The sequence below is a fragment of the Benincasa hispida genome, chromosome 11 (genome assembly GCF_009727055.1).
Source record: "Benincasa hispida cultivar B227 chromosome 11, ASM972705v1, whole genome shotgun sequence".
Lineage (NCBI taxonomy): Eukaryota > Viridiplantae > Streptophyta > Magnoliopsida > Cucurbitales > Cucurbitaceae > Benincasa > Benincasa hispida.
In genome coordinates, this window is record NC_052359.1 from 78791564 (window position 1) to 78817024 (window position 25461).

General features: G+C 32.8%; 1 protein-coding gene across 1 annotated transcript; it reads right to left on the bottom strand.

The window, feature by feature from the left end:
* Window positions 1-733: 733 nt before the first annotated feature.
* LOC120091283 (serine carboxypeptidase-like 45) lies at window positions 734-14572 on the bottom strand. The gene is made up of 10 exons (XM_039049246.1): window positions 14241-14572; window positions 13935-14036; window positions 13118-13213; window positions 12899-12991; window positions 5856-5926; window positions 5065-5412; window positions 2768-2901; window positions 2343-2435; window positions 1300-1417; window positions 734-1050 (listed from the first exon to the last, which is right to left on the bottom strand). The coding sequence occupies exons 1-10, from the start codon at window positions 14500-14502 to the stop codon at window positions 904-906; spliced, it is 1464 nt and encodes a 487-aa protein (XP_038905174.1). The 5' UTR covers window positions 14503-14572; the 3' UTR covers window positions 734-903.
* Window positions 14573-25461: the final 10889 nt, after the last annotated feature.

Consider the following 25461-nt stretch of genomic DNA (forward strand, 5'->3'; position numbering starts at 1 on the left):
AGTGACATTTTACTATATTTAAAAATATTTCAAATGATTTTATCATTTAAAATAATATCCAAATATATCAATCTGTTACAATTTTTTTAAGGAAATAATACATTTTTTGTTCTAGTTTTTTGCTCTAGTTTCTATTTAGTTCTTAGATTTCAAAAGTTATACATTTAGTCTTTAAGTTTTGAGTTTTATTTCAATTTAGTCTCTAAGTTTCAAAATGTTACAATTTTACCCTTGAGACTTGAATTTTGTTTTATTTTGGTCCATGAATTTCAAGATTTTACATTTTTAACCTCAATTTTCATTAAATACTTAATTTCAATAATTAACATCAATTTCTATTAATATTTAGAAACAATTAGAAATAAAATTTTAAAAGTGATAAAAATAGTGAAACTTAATTAATTATAATTCTTTTCAGGATTTTTAATTTATTAACATAAATTAACTCCAAAAGACAGAAAGTGAATATTTAATGAAAAATTGAGGTTAAAAGTATAAACCTAGAGACATTGGAACCAAATTGAAAAAAAATTCAAATGTTAATGGTAAAATTGTAGTATTTTGAAACTTATGGGCTAAATTAAAATCAAATTTAAAACTTAATGACTAAATGTATAACATTTTGAAACATCGGAATTAAATAGAAACTAGACCCAACATCTAAGAAGAAAAAAAATAATATATATATATATATATAGATCCTAACATAAGATGTTGGATATGCCATGATATATGTATCAAAAGTATCCAATTTTATAACTTCCAAACATAAAATTTTGGATCCATAAAGTGTAACCAAGTCTATGTTGTTGGCTTCCCTGATGTAATTTTATTTATTTAATTAAGATGATATATTTTGTATGAATATTATCCCAGAAATAGAAAAGAAAAGGAAAAAAAGGGTTAAATTTGTTGAAGTGGAATTCCATCTAAAAATGCTTTGAAAAGCACCAAAGATCTCTTGGGTTGAGTTTCTGGAGCCAAGTGAGAAGCACCTCTTATGCTTGCAAATGATAGAAACTTGCCATACACTTCACTCCATCCACCAACCTATATATAATAATAAAATCATACTCATTATAATTCAATACCAAAATCAAATATTTAATACTCATCCTTATTCCTTTCTTAATTTTAGAGAAATTAATTATTTTGTAAATAATGCAAATATTTATGCTTTGGAAAAAGAATGGTTGAAAAAGATTAAAAAAAAAAAAATCTATTTCTCAATTTTTTTTAAAAAAACAGAGAAATAATGCATAATTATTTATAAATATAATCAAATAAGCTTTAACTGACCTGATTATCCACAAGCCAAACTTTATAAGGCATAGTTGTATTTAGATCCAATGACTTTGCTAACGAATTTACCAATGTTCTAGTTCCAGTAAATGGGATGACTGAATCTTGATCGCCACTGCATGTAAACAGTATATTAATAAGCTTTTTAAATTTACTTTAACTTATCAATTTTAAATATTGTATTTAGTGATAATTTAACACGATATGTCAAAGTAGATAGTTATGACGGTAGAACTTCAATAATATTATTTCCTCTCTAATTAATATTATACTTGTTAAGGTGTCTTGGATTAACTTCTCTCTCTAATTAATATAGCACTTGTTAAGTTATCTTGTATAAACTTCTAAATTCGGAAGTGACAAAGTATCAGAATATAATAAAATATTTAATAAAAAAATATTTTTTTAAATGTTTTTAAGTTTGTTTTTTGAATATATAATTGGTAGCACATTTAAAATTTAAAACGTGGTAACAATATTTTTCATCCAAGTACTAAATAATAGGAGAAATCAATACTATGTTTAAGAGTTTCAAATTTTTTAAAGTTTCGTGGTATTTTTTTAGACAAATCAATATCAATAGGTTTTATCTCAGGTTTAAGATATTGATCTTAACAAAAATATTGAGATTTTAATTTTACGGAAATTTCGATGAGAATTGATTCTGATGGATATTTCTTAAAAAATTATAAAAAAAAATTCAAAAAAATAAATTTAAATTAATAAACAAATATTTTATTATTTCTGAACAAATTAATATGTCTATTATTTATATTATATTTATACTAGTGGTGTTTTGATGATTATCTTTTGTATTTTGTGGAGTTTTCTACGATATAATGAAAATATCAATTAAGCTTTAATGTCGATGTCGAACTCACGAAAATGTAGAAATATCGATAGAAATTTCGTCGAATATTTAATAGTTTGATTCCATCCAAAAAATAACTATAACATATTTTTGAAAGTTTAAAATTATTATTAATTTCAAAAAGTTATAAGATATTTTTGAAATAAATTACAAAGCTGAGTGTGTTTACCTGTAAACCAAGACCCGAATTTGAGACTTGACGAGTGAGCCTACGACACCAATCGTTGGTATAAGCACATTCTTCATATCATAATGCCAATATCTGCAGATCGTGATTTAATTAATTAATCTTTTAAGTCCCGTACGATAACTATTTTATTTTTTGAAAATTAAGTCTATAAACACTATTTCCACTTTTAGATTTCTTTTTTTACTATCTACTTTCCATCAATTATTTAAAAAATCGTCAAATTCTGAAAACTAAAAAATGGCTTTCAAAAAATTATTTTTTTTAGAAAGAATTCAACAATTGTACTTAAGAAAGATATAAAGACTTAATTTTAAAAAACAAAAAACAAAAAAGAAAATGATTACCAAAACGAGACTTTAATTTTTGTTTTGTTAGGTAATTGAAGGATTAATACATTTACTTACGTATTGTTGACGCACAGAGTCCATTGATTAACTCCGACGAGTTTGGCGTGGAGAGCTTTCTGCACATCCTTTCTGTTTAAATATTTTGCTACATTTTCTTGTGAACAAATATCTCTATCAATGCCATTTTTTTCCTGTCACACCCTCAACAATATACCAATTATATTAACAATTTGTTAATATCAAAATAACAAAGACACAAGTAATATAATATCGCACCGAATTAAGAGGAAATGAAAAGGCTTAGTTTTTGTCTCTTAACTCGTCTTTAGGTTAAATGGTAAATTTGAACATTCAATTTTTAAATGGTGTTTTAGGTTTTGGTTATTTAAGATGTCAAATCTATGTTTACTCTTTGAATTTATCGAATCGAGTTTAAGGGTTGTTTGGCCCAAAGGAAAAATTCTTAGGTGCATCCCGAGCAACATATATCTTTGTGTATTCCATCGAATTATCCAATCATATTCAATCGTATAGTAAATTCTTTTCTATACTGAAATATTTTAATTCTTTTTGTGTATTTGTGATGAGAGTGAAATGCATAGAAGTAGGTGCATCCAAGTATTACTCCACCCAAAGAGTTTGAATTGGGTGGAGGGAGTTGTGAACTTCACTCATTATTTGGTCAAAAAGTCAACAAGTCCATTATTTTAAAAAAAAATCAAATTTATGCATTATTAACTCATTATATTGTAAGCCTTACGACTTCGTAAACTCCCCAGTTACTACTTTCTTGACTTTACAATTACTAAAAAAATAAATAATCTGGTCTCTATTTAAACTTAAGGTTAGTTTAATCTTTTTTTGACTTAAATGCTAAACTCGTGCCCCATATATGTTCTCTCATGACTTATGTTTACTTTACTTTCAAATAGATCACGAACTTCTAATAAGATTGTGTTTAGTTAGTCTAAATATTTTTAATTGATTTTAATAAATTTTTAAACTTTTAATTTTTTGTCTGATGAGTTTATGTCGTTTTATTTTGTAAGGATATGTTTTGGAGTAATTTTGAAATAATTAAAGTTCATTTTTGTCATGTTTGAAATTATCCTCAAATATTTTTAATCATTCAAATTAAATTGATTAGTTTTATACTTTTTAACACATTTTTCATACCATCAAAATTGATTTTGAATGATTAAAGAAACACTTAATATATATTAAAAAAAAGTAATTTTAAGAATAAAAAATTATACTTTTGATCCTTGAAATTTTAGCTGATAGCATTTTAGTCTATGAGTTTTCTAATTTGACATTTTAACCTCTAAAGTTTGAAAACTAGTTCTTTTTAGTCCCAATAGTTATTACTTTTTATCCTTCTGTTAATGTACGAGTACTTTTCATATTTAAATTAACGTTTTTTTAATACAACAAGCCAGATGTGAAGATCCCAACCTCCAACCTCAAGAAAAATAATGTACGTCAATTATCAGCTCACTTGTAATAATATACTGTACAAAATTTTGAAAATTCATATGAAATTAAGGGTATGTTTAGTTGACAACTAAGATTTTTTTTTTATGTTTTCAGATTCACTAAGTTCATCAAATATGTGTTTGGTAGGTCATATGGATTTTGTTTTCGAAAATTGTTTTCGAGTTCTGTGATCCAAATCGTGTAAATACTAGAAACAAAATTTTTATATTTTTAGTCTACTCATATTTTGAATTTGAAATTTTAAAATCCAAAATTATAATAAAGAAGATTAAAAAATTAACAAATATAGTATTTCATATTAAAAACTCAATTATTTTTGTTAAGTTAAAATATTTAATATATTATACGATACTATAAAATGATAATTATACAAGTTTTTAACCTAAAACAAGTTTCTAAATTACTTAGTAATACCTAACATTTTGTGAGTAACTATAGTTAGTCTTATGATTTATAGATATATTATCAAACACATTGTGAAAAATTGTTTAAATTGAAATTTAAATTCTAAATCTACAACTAAACACATTTGAAAAACATGAAATACAACTTAATTGACCATAATTTTCAAATTTTTATTTTCAGATTTCTTATCAGTACCACACTGACCCTAATTTTTCTCTAACTAGGTACTAAATTATGGTGCAATAATCTAAGGATGTGTTTCGTTTAATTTTTCAAATGTTTAATTTTGAAAATAAGTAATTTTGTAAAAAAATTGAAGTATTTGACAATCACTCAAAATGGATTTTGAAACACTCAAATATATAAAAAGGGAGTAAATAAAAAATGACCTTCTTAAAAAACATTATTTCTCTCTAATAATCATAAATTTAAAAGAGTTGAGCTAGTCTCACCTGATGGTGACTTAGAAGGTGTCGTAGAGAAGCGGATTTGATAGTGGAGTAGAAGAAAGAGGAGAGTGGATGAAGGAGAATAGCAGGCTGTGATTTGGCGGTGAGGGAACAAACGTCACCGATAACATTGTAATCATCTATGAAGTTAGATAATTGTTCGGCAACCTCGGAAAGAACGAAGGTACAATCTGGAGAAATAAAGCCTTGCAATGCCTCTTGAAAAAACCGCGAAGTGTTGCACATTGAACTCAGCAGCTTATAAGCAGAGTCTGATACGACGCCGTGTGACCACAGATATCCATCTCTTGCGTTGAAGTCATTCACCATTTCTAGAAGAGGATTTCCTATCTACATCATCCATCCCCACAGTGGTTCAAATTCAAATTTCGCTAAATTATAGATATCAAATTGAAATAAAATAACGGATAAATTCCAAAAAAATTCTCTCTAAAATATGGTAGTAGTTACAAATGTTCCCTTAAACTTTCAACTGTAAAAATTGAGTCCTCAAACTTATATAAATATTAAAATTAGACCCTATAACTTACATAACTGTATAGTTTCAAGAGCTCAATTTTTATTATTGAGGGTCCAATTTCTATCACTATAAATTTGAGGATCTAATTTTAACACTATTTGAGGGTTTAATTTTTACAATTGAAAGTTTAAGGGTATAATTGTAATTACAATAATATTTGAGAAAGATTTTTTTTTGTAATTTATCTTTAATTAAACATCTCACTAGGAAGAACTATGTATATATTATATTATATTGTAACTTTTCTACTCACTGCTATTCCTTTTAGGTTGATATTCGCTTTGGACTTAAGAATGAGGTGAGCCAGTTGTGGAACATAGTGCCCTGTTCTCATAGGAGTCAAACACGGTGCAAAATTAGCATAAATAGAAAATATTAATGTAATTAATACACATACACACATGCATCATATTTTATTTGAAAGAATAAAGGATAAAATATCATTTTAGTATCTATATTTTGAACTTTATTCAATTTTCATTCATATACTTTCTATTAAACTAATTTAGTCTCTAAAAGTTATTTTTTTTTACAAAAATTGATTAAATAATAATAATTTTTAGTTAAGAAGAAAAAATATGTGAATATATTTTCAAAATTTATGTTAAAAATGCTAGTAACAATAATGAACTGGCAGTTGAGACTAAATTTAAGATTTGTTGAAAGTAAATGGACTAAAATTGAACAAACTTTCAAGTACATGGATCAAAATGATATTTTAACCAAGAATATGTTATGTACATCGAGTTGGCATATAGGAATGTACAATTTATTCGGAGATATATTTATGTTGACATATAGCTACTGATAACTTGTAGAAATACAAGTTGTAGCCTTTTACTTAGAATAGGAGTAGATATCCAAGATATGCATGGATTATACTAAGAATTTGTGATTAATATTATACTTGCATTGAAGTACACTAAAACTCCCCCGCTGACTGCATATCATGAGTAATTTGCGCCAAAGTGTTTATTTTGCAGTTGACTGCAAAATCTGTTCGCATGCGCTGATCTTCTACCTGATGAACAAATAATTGATTGCATGCCTCAGGATCTCTGACCTTGTGTCAACGAATCTTCTGTCAAAACCTTCGAAATGTTGACCACGATAGTAGTGCTGACATCTTCACTTACCGCATCAAAGATGACGATTAATCAAAGCAAGAATTCCAACGATTGTCAGTGCATGGCTCTATAAATAGAGCCTTGACACCCATGAAGAAAATGTTCAATAATCGAGATTTTTCCCGAGAGAAACCTTAGGCTCAATACTTGTACTACAAGCAAAGAGAGAATAAAGAGTATTTTTTTGAGAACTTCCATCTCCAAACTCCACTCTGATTCATCATCGGAGCTTCATTGGAGCAAGAGTCTGAGAGGGCCTTCTCCACTCCATGCTACTATCTCATCACTAGCAGCCTTGACATACATCTATTGGAAGCAAGAAATTGCTGACAACTACTCTTTCCTTTACTTCTTTTACTCTTGCTTATTGTTGTATTGCATTTGACTTAAGAGATTATTCATTTTTTAATCAACTACTCTATTTCTATCCATATATATCATCATGTTTAGTTTCATCATTTTCTCTATCTTTACCTTTGCTTCCTTATTTACCACGAGTTACTAATCTTCATGGAGTAAGGGGGAAGGTTAATGCTATGAACTAAGTTAAACCTTTAAAGGTTAACCTTGTTTGCTTAGTGTATGGCTATTTAAATGCTTGCCTATGATCACTCATTGAGTCAAGCAACTATGACTAACTACCCGAAAGGGTAAGTAGTTGTGGATCTCACTAAGAAAAGTAAGAAGTGTTTCTAGAGATAGAAATAACCTTATGCTCAATGCAACATCACTCACGCGTCATAGAAATATGACAAGTGTGGCTGACCGCCGAGAGGTGTGTGATGAATGGATGTAGCTAGCCAGGATTAGCCTTCAAAGTTAAATTTAGGGATGCGACATTGATTTCCCCCAAACCCTACCTTCTCCATATATTTTACACACGTTAAAGCTATTGACTATCTTAATTTTCTTGGAACGAATCTTGAAGTATTCCTTGCTTGTTTAGATACTTTCATTACATAGATTTATTTAATCGCATGATTTTTAACTCTCCTTATCTTGGTTCTTGTCGCATTCACATACTTTCCAAACATTCATAGTATAAATCTCTGAGTTCAATCTCGGCTCACACCGAGAAACTTATAGTTTGTTTATACTTGACAAACTATAAGAAAACTTGTGACAAGTGCATGATTAACTACTCTGGGCAAGTAATAAGTTCAATGTTTAGACATTCCAGTGTAGTTCACAATAGAGATGCAAACATAAACACACACAACGCAATCAGTGTTTGGCACCGTTACTGGGATTTGGCAACTGATTGAGTGTTTGAATTTATGTTTTGCAGGCACATCTTGATTTCTAGGAGTATTGTAGCTTGTGCGACCAAGCGGTAAATAGTATATGAGTACAAGTACTAAACTTGAATTCAATATTGACCCTGAGATCGAGAGAACTTTTCGTTGTCGACAAAAAAAAAAAAAACAGTAGAAGAAGGAATATAGCCAACAACAACAACAACAACTAGAATAACCAGGCTAGAGGAAATGGAGTATTCGGGCAAGGTCACCTATCCTTTTGGTCGCAGACTGCAACATTCCCATAAGGAACTATGTGGCCCCGAATTTGTATGATTTTTCACCTGGTATTATGCGACCAAACATTGACAAGAATGCAAGGTTCGAGATTAAGCTAATTATGCTTCAGATCGGGTAGTTCGGAGGGATGTAGGGTGAAGATCCTCACGGCCACCTAACAAGCTTTATAGAAGTGTGTAATACATTCTCTATTCCTGGTGTAATGCCGGAGGGAATCAGGATATCTTTTTTCCCCTACACTCTCCGCAATGAGGCCAAGAAATGTGCTTATTCCTTGGAGCCAAACGAGAACACTGCTCAACTTAACACCATGATTCAGGTTGCGACAGTAAGCTATGTACAATGTGGAGACCTCATTCTATTGAAACTTGCCCGCATGACCCTCAAACTGTTTTCTCCATCCATAACAACCTGTTTAGCAATACGTATAATCCAGATTGGAGGAATAAACCCAAATTCTCATGGGGAAGAAACCAAGAACAGTCTGGACAAAAAAATGTATATCAACAGCAAGAAAATAGAGGGCATCCACCTGGATTCAATCAACACAACTAGAGCCACCAGCATAATCATAACCGTTCTCATTATGATCACAACCAGACATCAAATTCTAACGCATCTTCATCGTTGAAGATGCTTCTAAAGGAATACATTTAGAAGAACGATGCATTGATCCATCTCAAGCTTCCTCAATTTGGAACCTAGAAGTTCAAGTAGGGAAGATCGTTAATGTTGTAAAGAATAGACAACCAGGCACCCTGCCTAGTAACACTGAGGCTCCACGTAGAAATGGTAAGGAGTAGCACCAAGCTGTGACACTGCGCAATGGAAGAACAATGACCAACCTGACAGTTGAAACTTGAGAAGCTAGACTAGAAAAACCACATACTCTAGCAAGACAAGAAATTAAAGCTCCAACCATGATAGATAGACCCAATAAATATGAATCAACTATCTCTGGATCGACTAGAAATCTTCTAACTACTTCTTCTCAACCCTCTAACCAAACTCCAAAAAATGTGAACTTTCATGATAAACACTAATTTCAAACCGCAAGTCCTAAACATTTGTTGCAGACACCTGATGCGGCCAAAGAGAAAAACCAAGCAAGCAATGTCTTACAAGTGCCACCTCATTTTCCAAGCAGACTGAAAAAGAAAGATGATGTCGGCAGTTGAAGAGATTCTTGGATGTATTAAAATAGCTCTACATTAACATCCCCCTAATAGAAGCTCTCAAACAAATGTCGAGCTATGTGAAGTTCCTAAAAGATATTCTATCGAATAGACGCAGGCTAGGCAAATTTGAAACCATTGTGCTGACCTGTGAGTGCAGTGCATTATTCAAGAATAACATCCCTGTGAAAATGAAGGATCCAGAAAGCTTCACTATACTCTGTTCCATTGGAGGCAAAGAAATCAACCATGCATTATGCGATTTGGACGCAAGCATTAACTTGATGTTGTTATCTATTTTCAAGAAGTTAGGGATTGATGAGGAGGCCCATCACAGTAACCTTGCAGCTTGCCGATAGATTAATAACACACCTTGAGGGGAAGATTAAGGACATGCTCGTTCAAGTTTACAAATTTATCTTCCCTACCGATTTTATTATCTTGGGACACCCATTCCTGTCCATAAGGCGCATATTGATAGACGTGCAAAAAGGAGAAATGACCATCCGAGTTGGTGATCAACAAGTTAAATTCAATGTGTTTAACACATTAAAGTACCCAGATGAACTGGAAACATGTCAATGCATCAATGATGTGGGAGTTGATTATTGGGAAGTTTTGAAAGAGGAATTGGAAGAAGAAGAAGAAAATGACTTGGTTATGAAGGAAGTCTATGCTATGATGAAATCAGACTCTAGTTTTGAATATCTGAATCTGAATGAAAAAGATGGGAGCAATGTTTTCAAGGTCAATGGTCACGGAGGCTATGTGGACCATGGCAAGGGAACCATTGACCCAGACGGGCAAGATTGATCACTCATGTAGAAGAATTCCTGCGACGACTTCACTCCAACCTTTCCAAGGATGTCTTCTTTCAGTTTTTAACGCTTTCTTAGTTAACTTCTTGATTTGATTTATTTGATTCTTGTTGTTCGAACTTCTACTTCTTGACTTTCTGACTTGGATATGTTTGAATTGGAATTCCTGTCTGATGCGATAAACATCGTTTAAATGCGATAAACAAAAAGAAAAATGAATGATGTGCCCATATTATTATGCGATAATTAAAATCAATCCAACTCGACGCATGAAACATGTAGGGTCTCTGTCGATTTGTATCTCGAGGCAATTAAGTGTGCTGTCTAACGAAACATCCTTTCATCTGACCCACATTTAATGAAATGTCATTAGATGACGTCATTACCTTCAACGTTTACGATTCCTGATCTTAAACCCTTATAAAACCCTCGTCCATTCCCATTCATTCATTTATCATTTAAACTAGATCCTTTAAGCCCTAAAACTCTAAGTATTTAAGTTTTCTACCTTCCTTGTTGGAACCCATGACTTCCCAGAGCATAAACACCCAAAACTCTACCTCTGAGGGCGTTGGAAGCCTTTCTCAACAACCAACTGCCTCTGCTCTACCGATTTCAACAACCATTTCCGTTCGAGAAACTGCTTATCTTGCTGTAAGTCGGCAAGCTCAAGCCCAACCAAAGCCAACACTACCACCACTCTCTTGTCCCAAATCCATAATCCGTAAACCCACTTCCTCTCAGACCATTTCGACATCATCACACAACCATGAGGGATAGCGTAAGGAGAATGTCCCTTCCACAATCCTGAACTTGTCACGCGCCAACACTTCCATCTGAAAGTGAACTTAAGAAGAAAGACAAAAAGAAAGTGTTTGACAGTGTCTCACCATCGAAAAGGATGGTGGCTTGGTGGAAGTTGGGGTAGTTAATCAGCCAGAAAGAAGAGAACACCAGGGTAAAGTAGTGGTGATACCATCGCAAGGGTCAGCACTTGCGGCCAAGGATCCTAAAGGGAAAGTGTCAGCAGACCCTGATGATGGACCCATCAAGTCGGTGGTGGAAAAATTGGCTGCAAAGAAGAAGCAAGAAAAAAAAGAAGACAAAGAAAGGGAAGGAAAAGAAAGTAGAGGAAAAAGGAGGAGAAGAAAAAAAAAGAAAGCAAGAAATGAGGTTGAGAAAAGAAGAAAAGAATCGGTGCAAGGCCGAGTGTCAAATTGTTGAGGAGCAGTCCACCACCTTAGGGTGGAAGAACCGTTGGCGATGAAGTCTATTGATCTAACGTCGCAAGTTGAAGTTGAACTCCCACAAGAAAGAATGGCTGCATATGAGGCCCAACCAAGGGATGCAGAAGATGAGGATGATGTGCATGTACCTCTCATTCAACGGTTAGGAAGAAGAAAAGGTTGCTGAGCCCAAGGTAGATGGACAAATGATCGGTCCTGAGTTCACCACAATTGGGTCTTCTGTGAACCTAGCTCATGCGTGGATAGCTGAGCGCATAAAATGGGAAAAACAGGAGGGAAAAAAGGAGAAAAAGAGAAAGACGGAGATGATGGAAAAGGCCCGCCTAATTGTCACATCTGGTGATCTGACAAGGAAGCTACACCATGAGGAAGTCCATCGTAACAATGCGGCGGTAGAAGAAGAAATGCGGAAAAAGAAAGAAGAAGAAAGCGCATTGAGACAAAAACCAAAGAGTTTGTGCGAGAGATGGAAGAGGAAGAAGAGGAAGAGAGAAAAAGAAAAGAAGAAAAAGAGGTGCATAGGAAGGAGAAAAGCATGCGTCGAAAGAAGGAAAAGAGAATTGAAGGAGAGTAGTGAGAGAAAGAAAAGAAGGCAAAGGAGAAGAAGAAGCAAAAAGATGAGCGCATAATTATTGAACGCCCAAGAGACTCAAAGGCCCAGGAAAAGGGCAAAGAGAAGATGGATGAGTCGTCTCCTAAAAACGAAGCATCAAAGAAGAAGAAGAAGGAAGGCGATGATATGTTGTTGGAAATGGGGTTTTTCTCTGGGCGATCACCACTACTCGACTACATCACCAACATCATCGAAAAGTTGGGATGGGAGGACTTCTGCCAGAGTTCTTCCATCATTATGCCTAACGTTATGCATGCCTTTTACCAGGATAGCCTACACGAGAAGAACTATATGGTGACAGTGTTTGGTCACTATGTGCCCTTGAGCGTTGATGAGAAACTTATAGTTTGTTATACTTGGCGAACTATACGAAAACTATAAGAGAACTTAACTACTTTGGGCGCATAATAAGTTCAATGCATAAATATTCCAATGTAGTTCACAGTAGAGATGCATAATATAATACTCCAGGTTATCGAGGACAAATCTACATGCGATTCTCGTTCAACAATAGGTAACCCCACATTAGCTTAGATATAAGAGAAAAACATTCATATGGTATGCTCCAATAGTATGAAGCTTTTTTGGTGAAATAAAGAAAGAAAACTATGAGAACTTATGTCTAATATGGACAGTATCATACTATTGTAGAAATATTTAGAGGAACGTTGTCCTTAACAAATAATAAAAGGGCAATCAATTAAGACAAGGATACAAACTTTAATGAAGATGATGAAAGCATAGGCAGTAACTTAAATAATAGAGAAAAATGAAATACCTCCATAACTCTCTCCTGTAATGTAAAAATCTCTGTTCTTGTACTCTGGAAATTTGTCGAACCAATGCTGAAGAAATAGCAGATTGTCTCGTGCTAATTGCCAAAATCACACCAATCCCAAATTTCACATTATTATATGTCACATAATTTCAGAATTTTCTTTTATTTAATTAATAATATAATTTTAAAAAATGATATAATAGAGAGAGTGAAAAAAACCTGTAATTTCATCGTTAATTTTGGAGTAGAATGATTTATTAGCAGAATACGAGAATCCAACACCTGCTGGTGACTCCACGTATAACATGTTTGCTTCTGAACAAGACCAAGAACACTATTTAACTAATAAAATGTTTTATTTCTTATTTTCAAACTCAACAATTCAATCGTTTCTTCCTATAAGAACTTTTTTTTTTCAATAAAATGATCTTTATTATCTTTCTTTTTTAATTTGACAATATATGGGGCGGGGGATCAAACCTCTAAGCTTAATGTCGATAGGACAAAATTGCAAGTAAAGAATTGAGCCTTTGATTATAGGGGAATAAGTTTTTTTTTTTTTTTTTTTTTAAAAAAAAATAAATGTGAGAATTCGAATATCTAATCTCTTAATTGAAGATATACCAGTTGCATTATTTATAATTAAGTTAACAAAAAAAAAAAAAAAAACAATATCTTAATCTTTAGCTATGCTTATTCTCATTGGGTACTAATTCATTAACATATTAAATGAAAACAAACAATTTCATGCTTGGAAATATTTTTGTGTAATAGCAATTAAAAAAAAAAATACTTGATGTATTTTGAGTTACATCTATGTTTATGTAACTCACTCAAATGTCTAATCACAAGTTGTCATGTGACAAACTTTTTTTTTTACAATAAGATATATATATTTTTCATAATAAAAGTAGAAAGATGCATAGAAATATATTTAGTCTTATCTACACTCAAATACGTACTCTTTTTTTAATATGCGATGTCCCTACTAAAAATCCTAAAAACAAAAGTAATTAAAAAGGGTAAGATATCTGACCTATGTTCCAACTGTAGTCATTCTTCACCAGAATTTCTCCATTAATTTTAAAGGGTCCATGTTCTATGAAAGCTCCAGCTCCAATAGAAGAACACCCAGGACCTACCAATTACAAGAAAATTCAAATTATTTAATTAAGCCGTCGAATATGGATTCAAAAATCTACACGTTCCATAATAATCTCATATATAAATTTGAGATACTTCCTTTCAAATACATCCAACCATGAAAAACAACCATCATATCGTGACAGCCTGATCGAATAATTTCTAATCCAAAAAAAAAAAAAAAAAAAAAGGAATTTACCTCCATTTAGCCACAAGACAAGAGGCTTAGAAGCAGGCTGGGTTTGTGCTTCAACAAAGTAATAAAACAGAGCCCTCCCCTGTTTCTCATCAATGGTAACATACCCACCAAATTGCTTGAAATTGGCATTAGTATCACTTGGTTGGCTTGGCAAGCTACTGATTTCATCTTCTAAGGGAAAGCCCACTACTACCCTTGACAATAATACTATTACCATATGAATTAAAACCAAACTCACTACATTAAGCTTCTTCTCATCCATTTTCTTTTCTTTCTTTTCTTTTTTTTTTTTTTCCCTCTTAGATTTGCCAATTGATCATTCTCATCTCTTTCTCTATATATATGTGTGTTAGAAGAACATTTGGGTAGAATAGAGAAAATTGGGGAATAATGATGGTGATTTTTGAGTCCTCACATGGGCCAACACCTAGTTGAAAGACTTTTCAAAGGATCAATTATTATTTTTCATGTGTCTTTTTTAGCTCCTTAGCAAAGAAAGAAAGATATTTATTAGTGGAGTAGGCAATGATATTGTCATATTGGGTTGAGGAAAAGTTAACCAAATATGTGAGCCTACTTTTGAATAGTCATCGAAAGGAAAATCGCTAGTGTGTATATGGTTTTTATGCTTTGTTTTCCGCCCCAAATGTTGATGGAGGTTTTTTTTTTATGGACTTTTAGGGTGCATTTCGGATTTCGGATTATATTTATTCTATTTCGTCTATCAAAGTGTTCCATCACAAGTTGTCACGTGGTAATTTTTTTGGATTGAAAGGGATAAATGGAGATGGTGCAGCCTCGACTCTAATCAAATATTACTCAGATATATACTTTATTCCTACTCTCTCCCACGTTTTTTCTTTCTATTTACATTTTAATCTTTTGATGGGTAGTAAGTGATTTCTATGGTAAAGAATAATTTTCATGCTCAAACATGCCCATCATGTTTACATATGCTTGAATATCATATCCTAGATAGACCATGAAATCAATATATTATACTCACTTACATAACCTTATATATGTACTCTCATATCCTTGATTTGGGGTTGTGTTAAGTAGAAATATATATCCAAGATCATATTTGTCGATTATGCATGTAATATTTTAAAGGTAAATTTGCCTCTAATATTATTAACATGTACAAAATTTTTGTTCTCGACCTAACCCATTAGAAAAAAACAAATACTTGTTATGATACTTCTTGTTATATAACATAATAAATTGATACGAGTATTTCATGGATAACATATTATTGTTTAACTTTATGACACTACTGTAATTTCACTGTAATAAATACAGTGTATAACATACGAAATTGAGTATTGTATACTTCAATTCTTACGTTTTCACAAATTATGTGTCACGTGTTCTCTTTTTATTCATACTTTATTAAGTTCTACCTACATTTTTAATGTGAGGTTGAAAATGTGAAACTTGATTTTTTGGTTCAGAATATAATGATTTCATCATTTGGGTTTCATATTAATTAATCACTTTGGTCCACGCATTTCTTTTCACTTTTTAATTACATACTTTATTAAAATTATTTTTTGGAACACTCTCTCACTTCTTCTATTCATAATTCACGACCACAATTTTTTTTTTCCTTTTTAACTTTATCTTTTCACACGTTTTTCAAATAGAATCTTTCAAGACATACAATTTGTCCTAATAGCCCTACAAAAAAAAAAAAAAAAAAAAATCCTTTCGATATTTTAGTCTTATTTAATAACTATTTGATTTTTTTTTTGAAAATTAAGTTTATGAACACTATTCTACCTTCAAATTTCTTACTTTATTATTAATTTTTTATCCGATGGTTTAAAAAACAATCTAAAATTTGATAATTAAAAAATGTAGTTTTTTAAAAATTATTTTTTTTTGGAATTTGGCTAAGAATTAAATCATTGTACTGATACAAATCAATGTAAGAAATAAGGAGGAAGTAAATTTATTTTAAAAAAATAGAAATAAAAAACGAAATGGTTATTAAGCGGATTAAAGAATAGAATGGTATCGATTGTGTTATGACTTAGGAGTAATATTGGGGAAATTTAGAGTGAAATTGTATTATTTAGTTTAAATATTTATGTGGATGGGGCTGGAATTGTATTAAAAATTGTTGTGAAAATATTTTTCAAGATTTATAGAGAGTTTGAGGTTCAAATTAGGATAATAATTTCGTTCTAGAGCATTTAGAAAATATGTTAATGTTAAATTTGTCATCTTAATTATATTAATAAATGACGATCATATTTCATCACCGCATTTAAATAGTCATCAATTCGAAACTATCGTCAGTTTTGAATATTAGATGAATATAATATTAAATTTTCCTCCACCCATTAATTCAAGCCTTTGAGTCAATCGATGAGTTAAGATGATATCAGAGTAGGTGATCCAAGACTGTATGCTTTGTCGTGAACATACTAGTTAGAAATAATATTCCTATTGTCTTGTATAATAGAAGGACTCAACATTAGTGAGGTGAAATTTAGATGAGATGGCCAAAAATTAACATTTGGATGTATGTTTTGCCGTCTTCTAATAACTACTAGGTAGTACTATATAATTTCTCTTATATATTCTATGGTGAAAATAAATCAGTCCACCATTACATGTAACAACCTCCTTGAAATAATTTCTTATTTTGTAGAGGATTTAAGAAAATTGAGCAAACTATTAGGGGTTGGATTTTAATTTTTTGCGTATTGGAGGGGTTTATTTTTTGGCATAATTGAGGGTTTGGCTCAAAAAAAGGCACTATCATGACCTAAAACAGTGGCAGCTCTTTTCCTTGTAGGGCCTAGCAAAGTTGAAGTTGACTTAAATCAACCAATAATTAAATAGAAAATATGCATGAAAGTGCAAGCTAGCAATAATTCTAGACGTGTTGTACGCGAATAAAACTTAAAGTGTCTTATTGACTAATGAACAAAAGACATTCATGTGGACAATTATCTTCCTATAATGAAGTCTCTTTTACCAATAAAACAAAAAAATAAAGTCACGAGCGTTAATATTCAAACTAAATAATATTATAGTATTATAAAGTTAGGTAGATCGTGGATTCGTATTATCTTTTTTTATCAATTTCAATATCCTAAAATCGAAAGCATGAATAAATGATCTACCAAAAAAGGCTCATTTCATAAAGCCAAAAGGTTTTTAAGGCACGAGTGGTTAAAGAATTTGAAGGACATGAGTGGTTAAAGTGACATAAGAATGGTGATAAAGGAGGATTGTAAGCAACATTTAAAATGTTGATGTCATAGAAATGTTGATATCTCAATTTGAAAATGTTGATGTCAATGAACTTTTTTGAAAACATTATAAAAAAAGCATATTTAAATTGATAAATAAATTTTATATTTTTTAGATAAGTATTTTTTTTAATACAATTGGTAATAGAAGGATGATTTGATTATTTTTAAACATACCAATTGAGCTATGCTCAGTTTGATTATTTTTAAACAAGTTAACATATTTATTATTTATATTGTATTTATATTAGTAACTTTTTCTTGCTTACTTTTTATATTTCGTGATTTTTTTTATGATATAATAGAAATGTTGATTTTGATGGAAGTATTAAAAAAATCATAAATTCATAAACTTAAATCCCTTATTTATTCTCATGTTGAATTCAAGAGAATTAAACTTTAAAAGTAAAAGTGTACGTGAATCCATTGCAAAGCTCAAATACTGGGTAAGTGATCTTCCAAGTCAGATCATGTTTTCTTCTTATACATAATCTCATTAGTTTCTCGTCCTTTTTATAGGAAAATGAAAGAATTCTCCATGATGGGGATGAGAGAAAATAACGTAATATCTATCTGACGTTGGGAACCATCAATGCTTCAAAATCGGTTAATACGATAAAGTTATTAATCGATTTATGATAATTTAATTCTAATTCATCCCCCTCATTAAATTAGAATTAGTACAATAATACCTATACGTTTTATCCATAATTTATATTCCTTTCAAAGATGTATTTGAAGGAAATGTTCGTACTCGGATAATAATCTAAATAAGTAATCGCAAAGTCGAATATAAATTATAGACATGTAGATTGAAGCTCCAATGATACTCGGATAATTAATTAAACTCTTTAATTAAATTACCCAACATTTGTTAACTGTCGCTCACTCCACTAAAGACTGCAACTGCACTCTTCGTACTACAGATAAATTTTTGTGTCCATTGAATATAACCAATCAACGGTGCGATGACCCTTTACAAATTGATCGTAAGTACAGTTGGACCAAAATATCGTTTTTCCATTGTAGTTATATCTAACTCCTTAAGTACCACTAATTCCTCTAATGAGTAATAAGTCATAGTCCAACTATGACTAAGTCCCTTTCGGGCCAAGAGAGGTCGTGGCCACTATGTTCAAGATCCGGATCAACCCTTAAGGGAGCAATTTATCTACTTGCCCCTATATCGGGGAAAAAGTGAATTCCGTCTTGTGTAGCTTCATTCCCAGCTCCCCAGTTAGAAGAATCCCCAAAATGGTAGGCTTGTTGAGTTGGCAATCTGGCCACTCTCACCCATACAAATCAAAGGATCACCTTCATGAGCAGGAGTTCACAACTCACTCAGGATTCTGGTCATGTCACCTATGGTCATTCTAGTGAAATGTAAGTCTCCATTATTAATGGTGTTATATAAAGCAAAGAATCATTTCATGGTCCGGTCTTATACAAACTCTTTGTATAAGATACCCTTGCTCACATATCTCCACATGAATGATCAGGATCAGATTTCTTGTAACACCTACAAAATGGGCCGTATCCATAGTGTCACAAGGATAAGATACCCAATCTTATCCATCTACTACAGACCATTTAGGTTATTATTCAAACAAGATCCACTTATATGTCTCTACATGTTTAAATTATATGAAATAACCTCGGATTTTAGTTTATTGGATTGAGTATATGCTTATAAAATAATACTTATTTTCTTAACAACAATATGTTTATACAAAGTCTACAAACTACGAGATTACAAGGAGATTTAGGACACCAATCCCAACAATCTCTCACTTGTCCTAAAGTTTAGGGAGCCTAATGTACAATACAAATAAAGTACAAAAATACAATAAACTAGGGTATACATTGTACCCCAGTAACATCTTCCACTTGCCCTAAACAGTGTGCCACATATCCCGTAGACCCAAATTTTTTAGATGACACTCGAACACTTTAGCCGAGAGAGCCTTTGTAAACGAATCAGCAACATTGTACTCCGAAGCAATCTTCGTGACAATCACATTACCTCGATGCACAATCTCCCAAATTAAATGATATTTCCGTTCTATGTGCTTGCCTCTTCGGTGACTCCTAGGTTCCTTAGAATTTTATATAGTACCATTGTTATCACAATAAAGTGTGATGGGCAAAAACATATTTGGAACAACTTCCAAATAAGTAAGGAACTTCTTAAGTCAAACAACCTCTTTAGCAACTTCACAAGCAGCTACTTATTCGCCTTCCATAATGGAGTCTGCGATGCATCCTTACTTGATGCTTCGCCATACTATAGCTTCTCCATTCAGAGTAAACACTGACCTTGATGTAGATTTTCAAGAATCCTGATCAATCTGAAAGTCAGAGTTTGTGAATCCTGTAAGGATTAAATACTTATCTCCATACATGAACATATAGTCCTTCGTTCTCCAAAGATACTTGAGGATCGTTTTGACCGCTGTCCAGTGATCTAATCCTGAATTGGATTGATAACGACTGACAATCCCTATTGCATAGCAAATGTAAGGTCTAGTACATAACATTGCACACATAAGGCTACCAATAGCGGATGTATAGGGAATTCGTCTCATTTCCTCAACCTCTTGAGGAGTCTTAGGACACTATTCCTTAGACAATACAATTCCACGCCTGAAAGGTAATAAACCCTTCGTGTAATTGTGCATCGAATATTTGACAAGTATCTTGTCAATATATGATGCCTGAGACAAGGCCAACCTTTTGTTCTTACAATCCCTTATAATCTGGATCCCTAGAACAAATTGCACCTCTCCAAAATCTTTCATTTGGAATTAGGCAGCTAGCCATTTCTTTACATCAGTAAAAAAAAACCTATATCATTCCCAATGAGTAGGATATCATCCACATCAGCACGAGGAAAGCTACTGAGCTATTGATGATTTTCTTATAAACACAAGGCTCATCAACATTCTGATTAAAGCCATAAGATTTGATCGCAATATCAAATCTTATATTCCAAGATCGAGATGCTTGTTTCAGTCCATAAATAGACCGATTAAGCTTGCAAACCTTTTGCTATTGATCTTGCTCAATCAATCCTTCTGATTGAATCATGTAGATGGTCTCTTCAAGATTATCATTCAAAAAAGAAGTCTTAACGTCCATTTGTCATATCTCATAGTCATAATATGTGGCTATAGGCAAGAGAATCATGATAGACTTTAACATGACAACAAATGAGAAAGTTTCTTCATAGTCCACTCCCTCAACCTGGGTATAACCCTTTGCTACAAGTCTGGCTTCAAAGGTTTGTACCTTTCCATCTACACCTCTTTTCCTCTTGTAGATCCATTTACAACCTATAGTTTTACCCCATCGGGTTTATCTACAAGCTCCCAGACAGAATTGAAGTACATGGACTCCATTTCTTGATTCATGATTTTAATCCATTCATCCTTGTCAACATCTTCTATTGCTTGCTTATAAGACAATGGATCCTCAACACCATCATCAGATATGATGTTTTGGGCTTCTGTTAAACCTATGTAGTGTACAGGTGGGTTCACAACCCTCTCACTACATTAAGGAAATCTCGACTCTTGAGATGGATGACTAGTGAACTGACATCAACAACCCTTGTTGATCTATCAGTCTATTCAACAACTTTTGTTGAAGTCTCAGCAGTCTCATTAGAAATCTCACCTAAAACAAGTTTACTTCGTAGTTTATGATCCCTCATGTGGTCTTCTTTCAAGAAAGTAACGTTTTTCGATATAAACACTTTATTCTCACTTGGATCATAGAAGTATCCACCTCTCATTTCCTTGGGGTAACCTACAAATAGGCATACTGATGCGTTATTTTATGTGGTGATATTATGAAATGAATTGCGGTGATGGAAATACGTTGAGCAACAAGTTTTCTTAGCAGAATCCAAGTATAAATCCCATTGAGTTTCCTGGTAAGTCCAAGGTCGAACTTAGGGACTAAGGAAAACGGTATGTGGTGATAATTTTTAAAAAGACTTTGTCATAACCAATAAATCAAGAGTTGTTTTAGGTTGTTGTTTGCGGTAATAAAAAGTATGTGGCGGAGTTAAGACAAGAGTTGATAATACGGAAGATGCAATGAATATGCGGGGAACGGATTGAGAAGGGGTTCAGCTAACACTTTCTAGGATGCGTTCATGTTATGCGATCATGCAACACATATACAATAGCAAATCATCTCTCAACGCAAATGCTACGGTCTCTAGTTCTAGAACGCATGCGATATATACGATAAGTCTATAAGACCTACACATAAGACTTTATTCTTATTTATGCGATGACAAATCACACACACACACAAACAAGGTGACCGCATAATATCATAACCTATCTCTAGGGTGCATGCAATACATGTTGGCAAATAGAGATTATCTCTAAGTCCCTATCTTTTGCTTATGCAGATTTAATCTTGGTCTCTCGAGTCTAGATTCTAACCTAGCTCTCTCAAGTCTTAGGTTCTTTCTTTAGACTCTCTCTCGAGTAGCTCTAAAGGGGTGTTAGATGCAACATAAGACAAGACAATCGCATGCGATGAAGATCCTAGGTCATGTTAGCTTAGTACTTCTTAACCCATTCAATAGATTTAGCTATTCATGCGTGCTTTCAAGAGAGTGAACAGATGTAAATAAGCAAGTTCCATTTTATAGATATAGAGTTGAAATACAAAATAACAATACGAAATGAGAATAAAGAGCCTGGTAGCAATCTCTTGCTTCCTAAGGCTTTTTACACTGTTCTTTTCTACTCTGTTCCAAAGATAGTCTCGCTCTCCCGAGAGTTGACCATCTCTCCGCTTTTCTACGCCTCTAGATTCTCTCTCGAGCTGACCAGAACGATCTTCCAGTATCTCTTCCCTTCTCTTGCCCTGCCTTTGAGTAAAAGAAAAGCTACTTCTATTTAAGGGAAAATTATCTAACTGTCCGAACTTTTTCACTGAAGATTGCCTTCGGTATTTATAGAGCTTCGGGGTGAAAGACTGCTTCTCTCTTATGATTGTACTGATGGGATGGCATTAATTCTCTGTCTGATGCGCCGAATATTTGTCACCGAAAAGTTGAGTGTACTTGCTACAGTAGTTCTTTAGTGGCTTGTCAACTTAATTTGGAATCGACCATCATCAGCTTTCTGTCCCATTGTGATTTATTATGCTTTTCACCCAGATGCGCCCACCAAGTTACGCCGACTCTATGCGGAAATCCTTCTTGAGCAGATAATTGCAAGCGCAAATCATCGCAAAGCCTTGCGGTAATGCTGCGTTCGACCGTTGATTTCTTGTGATCGTGTTTTCTGCCTTGCGTCAACACATATTCTGCACAAAAATACATAAGTTAACTGTTTTCATGCGATGGACGCCTGCGACTGCAATATTATGAACTTAATGCTTTCTTGTGATCACGTTTTCTGCCTTGCGTCAACACATGTTCTGCACAAAAATACATAAGTTAACTGTTTTCATGCGATGGATGCCTGCGACTGCAATATTATGAACTTAATACTTTTTCGACGTAATTATATATATTTTAACAATGCAAACCTTCATTGTTTAATAACTTATCACTATAATAACGTGCATTTCTGCTCGTTATCACATACTTTTGAACGAGGTTCTAACTTTTTAGGGTTTGTCATTAGCACATGGGCTAGACATCCCCAAATTTTGAAGTGGCGTAAACTACCTTTACGAAGGTATTTCAGAAACACTCTTTGAGAGAACGTTGTTAAAAATATAAACGGTAGCCTCTACTACATATCCTCAAAACGAGTCAGGAAGATGAGCATAACTCATCATAGACCGAACCATGTCCAATAGTGTTCTGTTTCTCCTTTCTGATACACCATTCTATTGAGATGTACCTAGGGCTGAGAGTTGGGACATGATTTCATGTTCTATCATATAGTTTTGGAATCTTAAGTCCATATACTCTCCACCACGATTAGATCGTAGTATTTTTATCTCTAACAAGTTTTCAACTTTAGTCTTATACTCCTTGAACTTTTCAAGAGCTTCAGAATTATGTTGTATTAGGAATAGATACCCAAATCTAGAATAATCATCTATGAAAAAGATGAAATATTCATACTCACCTCATCCTCTTACATTCATTGGACTATAAAGATCCGAATATATAAGCTCCAAGGTTCTTTGGCTCTATAACCTTTTCCAGTAAAAGGTTGTTTGGTCATTTTGTCTTCAAGGCATGACTCACATATTGATAAAGAGTTTTCTTCTAAACCATTTAGAAACCCACATTTTACCAACTTCTCAATCCTATTGAAATTGATATGACCTAACCTTAGATGCTAAAGATGGGCATTTTCTTTAGGAGAAATTCTCAATCTTTTTACAGTTGTTGCTGTTTTGAACATTTTAGTATTGAGCACAGCTTTTATGAATAACGACTTTAGTACTACAAGTTATTTTCCATTGAACCAAAATCTAACTCCATTCAATTCTTAAAAATAAACACTTTATTCTCAGAGAAGGATATGGAATATTTTTGTTCAATCAGACAGGAAACAGAAATTAGGTTCTTCATGATATAAGGAACTATATATACGTTATCTAATAACATATATCATTTATTGTCCAAAAAAAACTTAAGCCTACCTACAACAATAGCTTAAACGACCTCACTAGTACTGACTCTAAGAGTCATCTCTTTAGCTTCCAACTGTTTCCAGGAACTAAATCCTTGATGGAAGAACACACGTGGTTAGTAGCTCCTAAAACAACTATCCAGGCAGGATTGTCATTCTCTACTAAGCACGTCTCTAAGACAAATAAATCATATTTATTTTCTTTGGATTTATTTTTGGAGAGTAGTGGGATCAGTTCCAGAACCAAATTCATAAACTCCAAGTTTCATTTTAGAGGACAATCCTCGTCGATGAACTTCATCAGAGTTAGCAATAATTGCTTTCTCTAATAGTCCATTGACATTCAATATGAATTGGAGATTATCTTAGGAACTGACACTACTGATTTCATTGTCATCAATCCCGTTTTTCTTGAATACTAAGAACTTATGTTCAAACAATTCTCACATTGATTCCATGATCTCATGTATAATGACCATGTTCTCAAATATTTTGGTCAACGTATCAGGTATGCTTGTCAAAATGTGAACTCAGGTCCTCAAATTAGCCTTCATCCACACCTCATATGCATCATGAACATTTCGTGATGCATCGGGGGTTGGGACTTGAAAACAATCCTCAATTATAACAATTTCGAGGTCATTTATACGAAAAATGTTTTAATGGATTCTTTCCATGTCATGTAATTGAAATCGGTCAAACTAGAAAAGGCAACTAACGAAAAAACGCTATTTGACATATTTGTTGAAAAAACAAACACATTGATCTACATTAGATTTTAGCATGTTTCTTTAAAAAATGCAATCAGTTTTAGCAAAATCTAAATGAACCCCATTAAACATCTAATTTTGAAATGATGCTTCAGTGATTTAGGACAAAAGCCACCGAAAGGTAGTCAGTTGTCCCTTCACTGAATTGAGACACTCTCAACCAATCATTACACTAGAATAACTCTTATTCCTATAACGATTAGTCATCATTTATTCGGTCAAGAAATCATTAACTTGCTTAATAATTTCCCATAAGTGTAACCCTTTATTTTAGATCTTAGAGTTCTGTCCTAATCGCAATGAGCCAACCGAAGGGAAAAACTGATTGGGGAAAAAACTAAAGCGATCCTATCCATTTATGGAGTTCGCTTTGATATTGACCAACTGCATAAAGCATCCAAAAGGGGATGCTTCTAGGGCGCCTCGAGGCCATGCAGGAAGTTCTCATGGTGTAAACCAATGAAAGAAACCGCAGGACGTGTTGACACACATCCCTCTTTGTCTTACTATAAATACTCTTTCCATTCACCTTGATATTGACTCATGCAAACACCATCGGAAGGGG